Source organism: Styela clava, chromosome 15 (genome assembly GCF_964204865.1).
Source record: "Styela clava chromosome 15, kaStyClav1.hap1.2, whole genome shotgun sequence".
Taxonomy (NCBI): Eukaryota; Metazoa; Chordata; class Ascidiacea; order Stolidobranchia; family Styelidae; genus Styela; species Styela clava.
The window spans coordinates 12,178,570-12,193,679 of NC_135264.1; the positions used below are offsets into that span (position 1 = coordinate 12,178,570).

Sequence of the window (15,110 nt, forward strand, 5' to 3'; positions counted from 1 at the left end):
TTCATATCACTATGAATATTGATAAAGCCATAAAATATGGTTGTAGACATTTTGTGGTCATGTTTTTCTTAGTCCTCCCCATATTCCGAGTGGAGCAGAATCTGTAAATAATAAAGACAATAGTTTAAAACGTAGACCTTTTCCTAACTTGTACTTTTGACATTTTGATAACAGCATTCTTGCACTATGATACATTGCAATTTGATAGTTGGTTCTTGGTTGGCGTGTTGATAGCTTTGTTTGCAGTTGGCCAAAGTTTTACACAGTTAGCCAAAAAGTTCCAGTTGAGCGATATCACATTATGAATTCCCCAATAATTGAGCCAACGTCTCGCCTGTTTTCAAAAAACACTAGGGTGTATAGGCATGATAATAGTAGGGAAAACGGTATATCCCACCCTTGTGTACTAGTGAACCGCAATCCCGCGCGTATCGACCTTTTCACACTTGCAGGGTTATTTCAATTTTTCTGTTCGGTAATGTTTCTAAGGCTGAATTGAGCCTTGTTAGTTTGAAAAATCTGTCTGCACCTTTACTTACGTGCGGTGTATCTTTCGGCTTCCTTTAGCAAAAGTGCAGCGACTAGTAGTAACCACCCCAATACACGCGAGAGAACCTGTAATACCGACCCCGTCATTAGCTCTTCGTTGAATATTTTCTATTGATGTACGTTAGTTTGTTTCAGTAAAAAAACTCAAATTTCTCAATTATGATCTAACGGCCACCCGATATGAATAAATAGCAATGTATTATTTAAATACTGTGCTTTATTATCAATCCGTTTCAGGAAATGATTTCAAAATCAATGATACAAATGTTTTGATCTTGATTGAAGTTTGTCTGCAATCAATTCAAGCAGAATTTTATTATTAAAAAAAACCGCCTGAAGATAGTTTTGGAATAAACAAATTGCGCACATGCTTTCGGTAACTGTAAGAGATTAGTTATTTCTGGTAATAATAACCCCGAACTATGAATTGGACTGCAACCGTCAAAGAGCAATAAATACGCAGCTTAAAACGTTTCTTGTAGCAGGCGAAGGATACATTTTAGGTGATGAAAATCGAACGAGGATTTTAAACATCCAGCCTACCCTCAAATTTTCACAATGAAAACGCAAATCAAGGAACTCAAATATGCATTTGAACGATTTTACATAATAAGAAATAAAGGCGAGCTGTTTATCAAAACACGATAAACATAAGATGAGAAATACTTCACAGTAAGCAAAAATAGAAGAGTGGATATTTACATCTATCAGAATGGATTCCACTTGCCATCAATAATCAACAGTCCTTACAGAAATGCTAATAAGACTGGTCAGTTGGACATAAGCAAAAGATACCGGTACCATTGCAAATCATCAGCAATTTAATTTCGTTTAATCACTTATGACAAAATGAGTCAAGATTTGTCGGCGGCAAATCATATATTTTTTAGTGCAAACAATCTTCAAATTAGTCTCTGGTCAAGTGAAACATCAAAATTTGAATATTACCACAACAAACTTTTTGATTTGGCTCTATCGTTTCCAATTTACTTTAAAAGTTCTTACAATGTGATATTATTTCAAAAGTATAATACTAAACGTTATACATTTTATCAAATATTCAATACTCGCAAGACGCAAAGCATCAAGTAATTAGTGAATCATAATATGTTAGCAAGAAATTTTTACAACAAAAAAAAGAATTGGCAAAGAAGCAAAAGAAAGTAGAATTTTATCTTTGTAGAATTGAACTGATACAATGCAGTAAAATAACACATTATATCGGTATAGTTTTACAGAGGTGCATTCATGACATAATCAAAATTTTGGGACATATTACCTGCTTTCTATGAGAAATACAAATCACAAATTCTAAAAAAAAAAAAATAAAGAATACAGCACTATCTAGAATAATAGTTTTCAAACTTTTAGGTGGAGCGGAACTCTTGAGACTGTACCAGTCGGCACACTAGAGTGCCACGAAATACTTGGTTGAGGACTGGTCTAGAAATGTGCTACAATGAAAGTTGCCATTTTTATGGATATTTGAACTTATTTATAATAATAAATATATAATTTCATCTCTCAGCTAGACTGATATTTACATTCAATGTTTTCGTACAAAAAATCCCAGTTTTTGTGATACTATGTAGAATGTATGCTATGTTAATGGAATCAAATTCGTATCAATGAATGACTAAAATTCAGAACTTTTTTTGTAATCTGGAGATATACCATTGGAGAAATGTGTAATCCAGTACGTATCTATCTGAATGAACTTGAATGTTGCACAAATATACATGGTACGAAATTGTCTTTTCGTGCTGTTTGAAGTTTATAAAAGTAGAACATGATTTGAAAATACTGGAAGACGCGAAAAGAAGAAGCAACAGAAAAGAACAGTGAAAAAAATAGAAGAAAATCGAAAATTATGAAGTTAAACAATCCATTCTCCTCCTGTCACTGCGAGATTCTCTATCAGAATCTTCAGATGAATCGTTATAAGAAGAATCAGATGAATCGTCATCTTCCTCACCATCCCTCCTATTATGTCTCCTCCCCCTAAGAAGCAAAAGAATTTTTGTTACACAAAAAATTTGTTGTACTGATCCTGATTTGATCTTCTGTTATTAAATGATATTTCACAAATTCGCAAAAAAATATATTATGACTTTTAAACAGTGGTTTTCAATACAGCACATGACTGCTTCTCCATCAGTGTTGAATTTCTGTCTGCAGAAACTGCCGAGGGCAAAGTTATCGCTTGCAACTCTTCAACCAGTATTTTCTCCACAATTTTAGGTAGATTAGGTAGTTTTAGCATCAAGGGATCTTGTATATTGAACTAGGTTTGTGGAGTCTGTTAAGTTTTCATTGACATAGAGTCGGAGTCATATTCACAAAGTCCACCAACACATTTTTAAGCTTCCGGGAGTCGGAAGTCAGAATTTCATGTCCGCAAGCCGGAGTTGTATTTTTGAACTCGCATAATATCAAACAATCTATGTGAATTCAAAATTTCCGACTGAATCTTGAAACAGCGTTAGGTGAAGTAGACATTTCATACAGATAATTAAATAACATTATTTGCATTGTCTTTTTTGGTCAAAATTAGGTTTTATCAAAGTCAGGAGAATGATTCGAATTTATAAATTGTACCACACACATGGCTATGGTGTGACATAAGTTTGAAAATACGATATACAATAAAATATAAGCGATATAACTAAACATCAGATATCTAACTGACAGGATTCATTTTTTATTTACCGGCATATATCGATAAGAAGAAATAAAAAGAGGTTGGATAAGCGACACTTTAAATTTTTTTATACTTTGATACAATACAAGGGTTGTGAATTGATGACCTAGGATCCTTGCTATTCGTAATCAGTCTGTGCAAAACATGTTACCTCGCGTTCCTTAGAGACCTCATTAAAAACCATAATAAATGGCTGTCGATCACATGACCTTCGTTACTTTCATCGTGTCTTTCTTGTCGATTAGAAAGCATCAGCTGTGATATTGTGATGACAAATTTAAGTATTACATGACTATCACATTTCGCACCTCCTGAAGTATGCGCACCAAGATGGCACACAACCTGAACTCTAGTTGTGTACAAGGTTAGGGTTCAGGTTGTGCGACATCTTGGTGCACATACTCCGGGAGTATCCACATTTCAATACTATTCAACCCCGAATGAAGGGTGAACCTTCAGAAAAACAGAGCCTAGGTGAGTAATTTCATGTTCTGTTTTTCAAGGTCATCCATGCACCAAGCCTATTCTATTTTTCTTAATTTAAGAGCTACTTTATAACCAGAACTTCCTACATTTAAGTGTATTTATCACCACTAATAATTTGCTGCAAACAGTTCAAACAATTTTTTAAACTTCAACTGCAACTCAAACTCTTCTTTATTACTCTAAGTCAGCGGTTCCCAAACGGTGCACCGTGTGTGCGTTTTTTCGTGTAAGTACGCCAAGAGTTTTTTTCCGATAATTTGGCGCTAAATGAACCAAAAGTTTGGAAACTGCTGCTCTGAGTGATTATAACGAATCAGGCTAAATAAACAATCAAAGTACAAGAATTTGAGAATATGTTCTGAAAAGGAATCCTACCTTTTTCAATTTTTCATCATTGAAACTTCCATCACCCATAGGACTCCATATTTTGATATTTTTATCTAAACCACTCGTTGCAAGTATAGGTAAATTTGGATGAGGTTCTAATACATTGACCACTCCTCCATCATCACCTTGCATGAACTGGACGACCTGAAACAAGAAATTTGAATCCTGATACACAAGTCAACACGCAAAAAGAAGACTCCGGCGAAGTGAAAGAATGGACCAGACTCGCCAAACTAGGGGGTCGCCACCCCGCGATCGGTTGCAAAAGAGCTCAATGGGGTCACAGTAAAATCTTTCGTGACACTAACTTATGTTAAAATATCAATCAAATTTAAAAAGATTTTAAACCAGTACTGATATACACCATCACCGAAATGGAGTCAAGATTGATCTTTTGTACGATAATTTGCAAGCAGTCTATTGAAGGTATTGCCAATTTTTTTTTTTTAATTTTCTCAGTATTATGAAATTTCAGTGTCTGCTTCCACAGGGCCTTGTTCTGAGCAATATGCGTGATAAGCATATAAAAATTGTCCTTTACTAAAACAAGCTAAAAGATTTTACTTTTGAGGATTCTTTGTCCCAGAGAAAAATATTTCCACAATCACTTCCAGACACAACGAATTCGGATTTAGGGCCATAGAAGTTGACTCCTTTTACTGTGGCGTTGTTTCTATGCCCCTTATACCTTTAGTAAATAAAGTATTCCAACAAAAGTTATAAATCTGATTCTTTTTTCTAAAAAAATCATGTCATTTGATCTTTTTTATAATAGAAAAACCAAATCGTTGAATCAAATTTTAGAACATACTTTGGGACATATAATATACAGACACCACAAATGAAATCGGGTTAGAAATATTTGTAAAAGTGCTATTTTGAAAACAAATTTTTATTAAAAACTTTGATGATAAATTGGATATTTTTCTATGAATTTTCTGTTTCATGCAAAATATAGTCATTTGAGTGATTATAATTTCTAAAAAAAAAAAATCCAAAAATAAACAATTAACTACAATTTATGAATTATTAAAATCTTTTGTATATTCGTAATGACTATAAACTTACTTTCTGGTAAATTCGCATCCCGTCGAATGGTTTGTGTCAAAAAGATAAATATCTTCATCATTGTAACTACACAATAATTCTGAACCGTCATAGTTATACACGAGGCAGGTTATATTAGCTGAAACAATAATTTTTTTATTTGAAACTCATTTTAAGCAAATGAACATATAAAATTTGAAGACTGTAGCTATAGAACTGAATTGCTTAGACCTTTATCGAAAAAGAAAAAAACACCAAATTGAAAGACATTATGGATTTGGGAAAATCAAATTCTGACCATAAAAACATTGTCGTATACAATCTTTTTTGAGAATGTTTAGTCAACTTTCATAGTTTACATTGGAAATTTTGATTTGGGTTCCGACCTCACTGGCATTGTCCATATCATCTATCTATGCTGGTTTATATTTGATAAATGTAGTTACATTTACAATGATACCTTGGTAGTCAAACAACTAGAAACCCAAACAATTTAATAGTCAACTAATAAATTTGAGTCAAATATGCGGCAGTACTCGAAATTCAGAGCGAGCCTAGCACGCGGTCGAGTGAGATGACGCCACAAGAACTTACCTGAACCATGCATCTAGGCTGCTTCTCGAGCATTCAACAAGCATCATTCCAAGTCAGAACATTAGTGGGATAACATGCGTTGAGAATTTTTTGTGATTTAGAGCTATTCTTGGCTTTTTTGCCGTTGATCATGGCTCCAAAGAAAAGTAGTGATAAAGGGAGGGAGAAAAGAACAACTATGGAGAGATAGGTATATGAAAATGGCATTCGAAAGCCTATTGTTGTGCAGGGAGCGACGGCAATTAGTGTTGTTTGGGCACATGTTTGATTAATATTTCGGGTATTTTGGAATGCGTAAGATTGCATTAAAATAATCCCTATTATTTCTCATGGCAAAAAAAGTTTCAGAACTTGAACAAATCGATTGTCAAATCACCAATTGAATTATGTGCGACTATCGAAGGATCACTGTTGATTGTTAATAACTTACCCTTAGTGTCAGTAGCGTTTTCCAAATGGTGGGGGCAATACTTAACTACAGTTTCTGGCGCTTCAGGATCTAGCATTCGTCTGTCGTAAACCCTGGCCCACTGGTCTCGACCACTCACTGCAAATTGTTGTGGTTGATGGGGACTTGTGTCGATAGAATACAATGGTATTTTATCGTCTCCTTGTTTCACTGATACTAATTTCTTTGATGCCCTATTAAAGCAAAATTTACTTCGGTCAGGCTATATCGTTGAACATTTTTAAACAAGTGTTGAACAGAACTGATTCTGATGACATCATCAAAAAGATATTTAAAGTAAAAAACAAATTCCACGTAAGTTATCAAAGTAAACAAAAGTAAAAGTCTTCTGGTTCTAGCAACAACAACAATCTTTAACTACTGAAAATTTCAAAGCTGTTGGTGCTGTAGTTCAAGAGAAAAGCGATTTTTTCTACAACAAAAAGAAAAAAATGATCTATTGCTCCACTTCATGTGCAAAAAGATATTCTCCAAGTATTACATCACTGATGAATTGATAAAATATTAAAAAAAGGCTCTAAACTGAGCTCTGCTGTAATTATCAATTTTACTCAAAATCTTCCGAATCGTCTTATTATGCATCAAAAATTGAAAATGAACTAAAAGGAAAATATTATTTATCAAAATTTTCAGATCTCCTTCAGCACGCACTCGAGGACCTAATCATTCGTAACATAATGTACTAAAATATGATAACATAAAAAATGAGAATATCGGTCAGAGACCGAAGACTTATCGATCGAAAGTTAGGGGATCCCCCAAAACAGCGCTCTTACTCCATAGTGACACCCTGTGTCCCATCACTAATTATTAACTCCCCAATTATACGACATAATTCGCCCAAAATCAATGGGCTTCTGGTCCGAGAAATGATGAACGCACATGCAAAATCCGGAGCAGATTCAATCTCGCTTTTGTGAGATATCGTGTGCATCTAACAGACAGACAGACAAATACCTATCAACCTACTTACCGATTAAAATCGATAAGTAACAAACATGAAATGGAAACAGACAGAGAAGACAATGGAGCAGTACAGTCATTCCATTAAACTAATTTAGAACTTAGCTAGGCCATAGTGCAATCCTCAAAGTTATAAACAGATAATAAAAAAATGTAATAATCTGTTTCTAATAATAATGTCTAATAAAATGTTTTATTAGTATGAATACTATCATTAATCAATATTTGTCAAAAAATCAAAAAAAGTTACAAGTTACAAATAAAAGACCTACTTGGTTTCACGAAGGTCATACCCCATTACCACACTATCTTCTCCGCAAGATAAAAATGTAGATTTACATCCAGTGCTATCTAGCGCCAACTTGTGTGCAGATCCACGATGTTGTGACAATTTTTTTGTGTCCCTGCATGATCCCGTTGAAGATAGGTAGCCAACTCTGACCTGTTACCATGCACAAAATATAAGATGTTTGAGATTGTCGCAGTGACGCCTTCGAAACAATTTAAATCCATTTCTCTCTTTTTGATAGCTGTCCAACGAGGTCGAGCATGGAAGATTATTATGTTATGCATAACCTTCTGGTGCAAGCTAAAACATTGCGAAAACATAAGCCATCTGACCCGCAGACGGTAATTTGCCCACCCCTGATTGAAAACTAGGAGGTATCATATATAACAGACAAACCTGGCCATCTCTTGCAGCACTGACAACAGTCAAATCGCTTGAATTTGGCATAAATTTGGCTTGAAATACGTTGCTTCTATGTCCCGAATTGTAGGATATGAAAGGCTCTTGAGATGTAGAAGACCAATCCCATATATGAATATCCAAATCATCACTACCAGAAGCAAGAAGAGTTCCAGTTTGATTGAAATGTAGAGCATTTACACAACCTTAATAGTAATAAGATGAATTTAAAATAATTTCATATTTTCAACAAAGAAACTGAACTGAAACGATGTTTAACATTTCTACAAACCTTTATGAGCATCTAAAGTAATCTGCTGTTCCAATCTTCTAACCATTGCTGTTGAACCACAAACCTAGATATTATAACCTTATATTAATTCCAATAACAGAAATTATTCCATGTCAAGCAAGAGGTATGTACGGATTACAATTTAACAGAATACTTGGGGGGTCAAAGGTGAACATAGACTATAACTGTAAAAAGAGGTCCCAAATCCCAACCTTTTTTCAACCGACCCAAATTTAAAAAAAAAAGAATTTCAAAATCTCGCGACCTAAGGATATGCTCAAATACTAGGCGGTATGTATGGCTATGTCTTAAATGGTCACAAAATTAACTGCCTGACTAATAACGGCAGATGCCAAGTTTTTACACTGTGATACTTGCCATATAGACATTTACCATTGAGCAACACTTACACAAATATAAAAAAAATAAAACTTTTCTAGAAAATATAAGCAGCAACAATCGACACAGGAAAATTTTCAAGTGGCCTAATTCTGGGTCTCGACCAATAGGCTGAGAAACACTGCTGTAAAGTATCAATCTTAGGCTGATACAAAATTTGTTGTTAAGAAAAGCTTTTTTCAGAGCCTAGTTGCATAAAGTACAGCCCCATATTTAACAAAGGTAGTCTATGATCTAGCAACAAAAGCTTGGTAAAACTATCATTTTAAATGAGATTCTCCCCATGTGGTGAATTCTGTTCTCTTCATAACCAGCGAAATGATAAAAATAGGATAGCCCACTGTATAACCCCGCATATAAGCCGAGTTCAAAACTTAAAAAAAATGGTTGCCAAACTAAGGGGTCGGATTATGCGCGCATAACTTAGGTCGCACTCAAACGAAATGACACTATGCTTGTATGCTAACTTAATTGCAACAGTTACAACTCATACAGCGTGTTACAATTTTTAGGGTCGGCTTATATGCAAATTTTTATAACATCATCAGTATAGCGCCGATTTGGCGCTCCCGTAGTATGTGCGCCAAGATGGCGGACACCGGAACGTAGTATGTGTACCAAGTTAGGGTTAGGCCATAAATTTATTCCAATTTTCCTTATTTTATTCTATTACCGTAGTATTTGTACCTGAAATTATGGTTTAACCCTAACCTAATACACATGCTCATTCCAGTGTCCGTCATCTTGGAGTACCGCGGTTTTTAGGGGGTTGGCTTATATGTGAGTATATACGATAATTATGAATATGGCACCACTTTCAAAGCTACTAGCTTCATACATATATATGTGATTTCCTAAGAAAAGCCTTCCAGGATTTCCACCTGAATACAGAAAATCAAAAAAAAATTGGAGCTTACCCTTTGTTGCCAAGCTTGATTAAAGCATCCCAGCTCTCGTTTCCGTATCTGTTGTACTGCCTTCCACCTTGGTAATGATAAAACCCCAGTATGTTTTTCAAGCCATACTTCATCATCTGTTAAAACAGTCTCGGTTTTATTTTCATGCTCGTCGTCAGAAGTATGGTTTGATGACTCTGATGAAGTTGAACTTGACCAAGAGCTTTCCGTTTTATCTGAAGAAGATGATTTGTCATCATCTTCCGATTCCGGCGCTTCGTCATTTTCATTGTCCTGTTCGTTTTTAGTCTCTTCAGAAGTGCCGGGATTTGTTTCTTTGGGTTTCTTATCCGGTGATAACTTTAAGGCTTTTTTTCGTTTTTTATGTTCCGCAGATGATTGTTGGGATTTACATTTTGAGCGTTTTAACTTGCTACTACTACAGGGTGATTGTTTGCTTGACGATGCCTTTTCACTGATTTTACAGTTCTCAAGTCCTTCTACATCCAAGTCTTGTTCTGTTTTTGATTGTGAATTTTCTCCATCTACAGCCATTTTATTTTCACCAGTTTCAACAACATTTTCATCTCCTGTGTCTGTATTTCTATCTTTTTGCTTTTGTTTCCTGAAATAAAAAAAAATGTTATTGTAGAGATTTAGCATTCATTTAAAAAGAGAGAAATCTGATAATCATAGCGTTTTCTAAATTCACTCAGAAAGAACTCACAGAACTCAGGAGCATTGAAATTTGCTTAAAAGTTAATATGGGTCGGAGATGGAAAAGTACAGCAAAGTACAACGGTCTACTCTAAACGACTACAGCAGGCCTGCACAACTCAAATTACCACGAGGGCCGCAAGCATAAATCCGAAGGCCCGGCGGGCCGCAAACTTTGCCACATACGTATTTCACAAGATGAACTACAAATCAAAATAATATTGTGAAACAGTTAAATTTAATGAAACACTTTCATTACTGGGGAGCTTGAAAATATTTTACTCAGGTTCAGTTTTGTAAAATCGTCCCAAATATATGTATGACAATTTATTTAGTCATATCTACCATTATTGGATATTTACATTGTAGGCTAGACAAACAATCCGTTTAGTAGCAATAGATCTTCATCTGTTGTACTTTTTTGACTGTTAAATTACATTTTTCTACAAAATCTGCTCCAATTTATTTGAAATTTTACAATAGGATAGGATTTACATATTTATCCCGGGGGAGAGGAAAGCCGATAAGACGGCTTATCCATATGGCGAACCACGGCCTCTCGTCCGGTTACCATTCCAAGTCGGGTATGGGATTAGATTTACTGTATTGTTTGTTTTCGGAAGCACGGACTTGGTGGTGGAGGAAGCCACCCAACGACGGCGAGGAGTCCAGCAATCCTCTCGCACATAACCATCCCCGCATGGGATTCGAACCTGCGAACCCACGCAGAGTAGTTAGAGGTGCGGTGGCGAGCGTATTCCTAAGCCACCCAACCACGGCGAGGAGTCCAGCAATCCTCTCGCACATAACCATCCCCGCATGGGATTCGAACCTGCGAACCCACGCAGAGTAGTTAGAGGTGCGGTGGCGAGCGTATTCCTAACGCTTAGCCCGTTGAGCCACACCGCCACATAGCAATATCTTTTGTGCGAGAATTTCTGCACCATTCATAAATGAAGGAATTGTTTTTTAAGTTCTAAATTTGAATCAAAAACGAAACTTCAGTTTCATAAACTGCTAGAAAAAAATGATGGGGTTATTAATATGTGGCTAATATGCACTAATGGGTGTGAGATATTGTTTTGAGCATGATTCAGTCTGAATACTGATATATCTAAATCAGGGTTTCGCAAACTGGGGGGCGAGAGGTCGAGCGACGAATTTTAAGGGTTGCGAAGGGCACACCAATTTCACACAAAGTTCGATATTTATTGAAACTAGTGTAAAACATTGATCTCACGATTTCGAATATGATCGGAGTAGCGGCGCGCTTGCATAACAATGCCGTCTTTGATTGTTAGACCCGAGAAGTGGCGTGTTTCTAAATCACCCGCGGGCCGCACAGAAGTATCTAGCGGGCCGCATGCAGCCCGCGGGCCGTATGTTGTGCAGGCCTGGACTACAGTATGATAAAATTACAAACTAATTTTGTAAATCTCATCCCACTGTAACATGAGAGCAATGCAAATGTTAAATCAGATCAATCAGAATAAAACAGCAAAATATGGCATGAAATATCGGGCCCTGTAGTCATCAAGAGAAAAATTTTAAAATAGCTTCCTGGAGACTTCTTTCATTCTCAAGTACTAAAAATTTAAATAAACTAATCCAATAGACGGAAAAAAGCAACAACCACAATAATCCTAACAAGACACACAATAACAACATTTTAGCAAAACACTATGTGTTCAATAAATTCTCCAGTCAATTTTACGAATTGACGAGAAAGGAAAAAATAATTAATTTTCTACCTATAACTTCTCTTCTTTCGCTTCATTTTAGCAATTTTCGTAATTTTGACATCGCTTGGTTTTTCATGTTCATCTTTTTCAATCTGAGTACTCGTCCCAGAGTCAGTACACATTGAATTAACTTGCTCTGACAAAGTTTTTGAATTTTCTCTTAAATGAATTCCCAGATCTGCTGATATATTTCCAACATTGGTGCTTTCATCTCTCTTTTCAAGATTTGATTCGTGATCACATACTCCTTCCACGTCTATACTTCTATCAGCATCTTCATGCTCAACACCATTTTTTCTGAATTAGCCAAAACAAAAATATTAGACACTTGCAAATGACATTATGAAACGATGCAATCATCATTGATCTGAAGATACTAATACTACTATACCAGTCTAGGGGGAATAAGGTCTCAAAAATTTTAATCGTATGCTTTTTCTTGAAATTACCAAAATCTTTCCGTTAAAACATTGCGTACCAAATATATTACACCCTTGGTTAGATGGTGGGCATGGGCAATGGCATCTCATCTTACTGTCTTAGTTAATTAAGTCAAATGCTTTTAATATATAACAGATGTTCACTCGTTCAAAGTAAATTCACATTTGTTTCCTAGAATGATAATGGAGGTCACACGGGATTCTGATTTCTGAGGCACTAAAAAGACATGCAAACCTAAATATTTATTTCTAATACGGAGAAGTAGGTAACATAGTCATGAAACAAATGAAATCATTACAACCACAGAAACATCCATTCTAAACAACAGTAATTTTTAGATCAATGAAATTATCGGATAACAGTTGGTAGGTCATTTCAAACTCTTTCTTCAGCTGCTATGTTGAAGACTACATTCCATTGTTAAAATCTGAAAGCCTACAGAACGCAACAGGAGCAACATATCATGATGCGCAAACTGATTGAACTCTTATTTTATTAAATTATTTTGTTTGTTAGTATGTGTACAGAAAGAATTGATAGTTATGTGCAATAGGATAGCTGGACTCCTTACCGCCGTAGAGTAGATCATGATCACTGATAAGTTACGATTTCTTTCACCATCAAGCCATGCTTACAAAAACAAATAACTGGCTAACTAACCACATACCGACATTGACTGGTAACCAGACAGGAGGCTATGGTTTACCATATGCAGATATGATTAAGTCGTCTTATCATCTTTTCTCCCCCCAAAAGGGGGAAAATATGTAAATCACAGAGTTATGCATCAAAAATGTTTTTAGTCACAGACCCCAAAACTTTAACATAAAAAAAATCCAGACTACATACTTTCCTTGTTCAGTCATTTCAGAGTCTTTTTCATCAGTAATATCCAATTGAGAATTATCGGTGTGCATTACATTCATTTCTGTATCGTCCCCATTATCCGGATGCGCTTCTGCATTATCGCAAATTGTGTTGGAGTTGATATCTTGTTTTGCAGAAGCTTCACCTCTTTTTGAGCAGTTTATATCATCTGCAGATTTGGCGTCTTGATTGTCTTCTTCGGTTTGAATAGCTTCATCAGGTGGTTTATCTATATTACCCTCCATGATTTTAAAAATATGTTTCTGATAAGATGAAGGTTAAAGATTTTTTTATCAAGATTAACTGCCAGTATGGTAGGTTTGCATCACACAGTAATCACTGCATACAGAGATCTGGGGTCTGGTATAGTTTAGTACCACATGTACTTCTAGTTGGCCTGGCTCAACTATTTTTACTTGACTACGTCACCGAAAAATAACGTCATTTCGACGTCACAGTGGCGTAATAAGGCCCACCAAAGTATGCGAAACGTCGTCCAAAACGCGCAGACGATCGTCCGAAATAGAGCAGGCTATTTCTCTTGTTTTTTCGTCACATCGACCCCGATAGGAGAGAGATCGCCGGCGTTAGCAAGTTCGTTATCAGCAGCGCAGATGCATTTCGGGCGATCGTGATTATACTTCGACAAGCCCTATGACGTGATGATGATGTCGTAGTAACATAATTTTTGGATGGCATAGTCAGGTGGGGGTTAGGAATAACATATGCAAAATTCGTTATGCTATGCTCACTGGAAGTACTTGTGGTACCAAACTATACTAGACCCGAGATCTGGAGATATAAGTCCGTAGGGGAAATAATGAAAACTACAATAAAAGCATAAAAAGTTCTTTCAGAATTAGGAATATCTGAATATGCAGGATAAGATTTTGCTATTTATCCTGCGGGAAAGGAAAGTTGATAAAACGACTCAATATAAGAATAGCTCATCAATTAGGAGTGGGAGTGGTGACTCCTCTGCGGCCCATGGGCCGGGGCCACGGCCCATTGAATTGGGCCTCGCCGCCTCGGCCCATCAGGCTATGGGCCGCTGCCCATCAAGTTGTGTAAAGGGACCATGCACTTGGCTAACACAGACAGTCCTCGAACTCATAATAGAACTAGAATGTAAAAAATCTGAATTTTTTTGGGGCTAACCCTAACCTGGTACACATCTACAGGAGTATATTTTTTTGGTTCGAATATTGACAATTTTGTAAAAATTGAAAATTTTGGTAAGATAATTGAATTTTTCCTGATGGGGCCGCGGCCCATAGCTTGATGGGCCACGGCCCATGTGGCCCAATTAGATGGGCCGTGGCCCCGGCCCATTGGCCGTAGAGGAGTCACCACTCCTGTAGTAAATTAGGTACATGAATCAACTGCTTCCGTTGCATGGACTTGATAATACAGCAATAGAAGTTATTGTAATGGACCAGTACGGTATTTATGGCACAGTACGGTACCTACGTTAACCACCCTTCATCCTACGATGGCGAAGGTCCACATATATTTTTCTCACTCAGTCACTGGCGAACTGGAAAAATTAACTTGAATATCTGACTGTCAGACTGTTGATGGCCATTTTTTCCGAAAGCGAACCAGACCCCATTACATGCGATATACAGATATAAGGCATCTACAGTTCAGCACGGTTATGAACACAGGAATAATGACAAGTCAGCACATTGGCTTAGTGGCGTGGCCCATCGTGCTACTGTGCTAACCGTTAGGAATAACGAATACGGTCACTACGCTTTTAGAGTCATTGCAAAATATACGGTAACCTTATCCAACTTTTGCTTTAACGCAGTACAATCATAAATCGAACACCGTATGAAAACTGGCCACAAATAAATTCATCGCCATAGA

General features: G+C 36.4%; 1 protein-coding gene across 1 annotated transcript; it reads right to left on the reverse strand.

Annotated features, from left to right (window-relative positions):
* Positions 1-1,120: 1,120 nt before the first annotated feature.
* On the reverse strand, positions 1,121-13,516 carry LOC120334016 (DDB1- and CUL4-associated factor 8-like). The gene is made up of 12 exons (XM_039401456.2): positions 13,221-13,516; positions 11,940-12,227; positions 9,493-10,096; positions 8,177-8,240; positions 7,882-8,090; positions 7,469-7,638; positions 6,195-6,406; positions 5,192-5,309; positions 4,688-4,811; positions 4,112-4,267; positions 3,402-3,505; positions 1,121-2,550 (listed from the first exon to the last, which is right to left on the reverse strand). Exons 1-12 carry the CDS (start codon positions 13,481-13,483, stop codon positions 2,418-2,420), a joined length of 2,445 nt encoding a protein of 814 aa, XP_039257390.2. The 5' UTR covers positions 13,484-13,516; the 3' UTR covers positions 1,121-2,417.
* Positions 13,517-15,110: the final 1,594 nt, after the last annotated feature.

What these genes read in the sequence shown, in the direction of transcription:
- LOC120334016 (XM_039401456.2), bottom strand. Translation starts at nt 13,483, where the DNA reads ATGGAGGGTAATATAGATAAACCACCTGATGAAGCTATTCAAACCGAA. An exon ending in ATCAAGCTTGGCAACAAAGG is followed by an intron (nt 8,241 to 9,492) that starts GTAAGCTCCAAT and finishes TATAATATCTAG; the next exon opens with GTTTGTGGTTCAACAGCAAT. An exon ending in GGGACAAAGAATCCTCAAAA is followed by an intron (nt 4,268 to 4,687) that starts GTAAAATCTTTT and finishes TTCTTGTTTCAG; the next exon opens with GTCGTCCAGTTCATGCAAGG.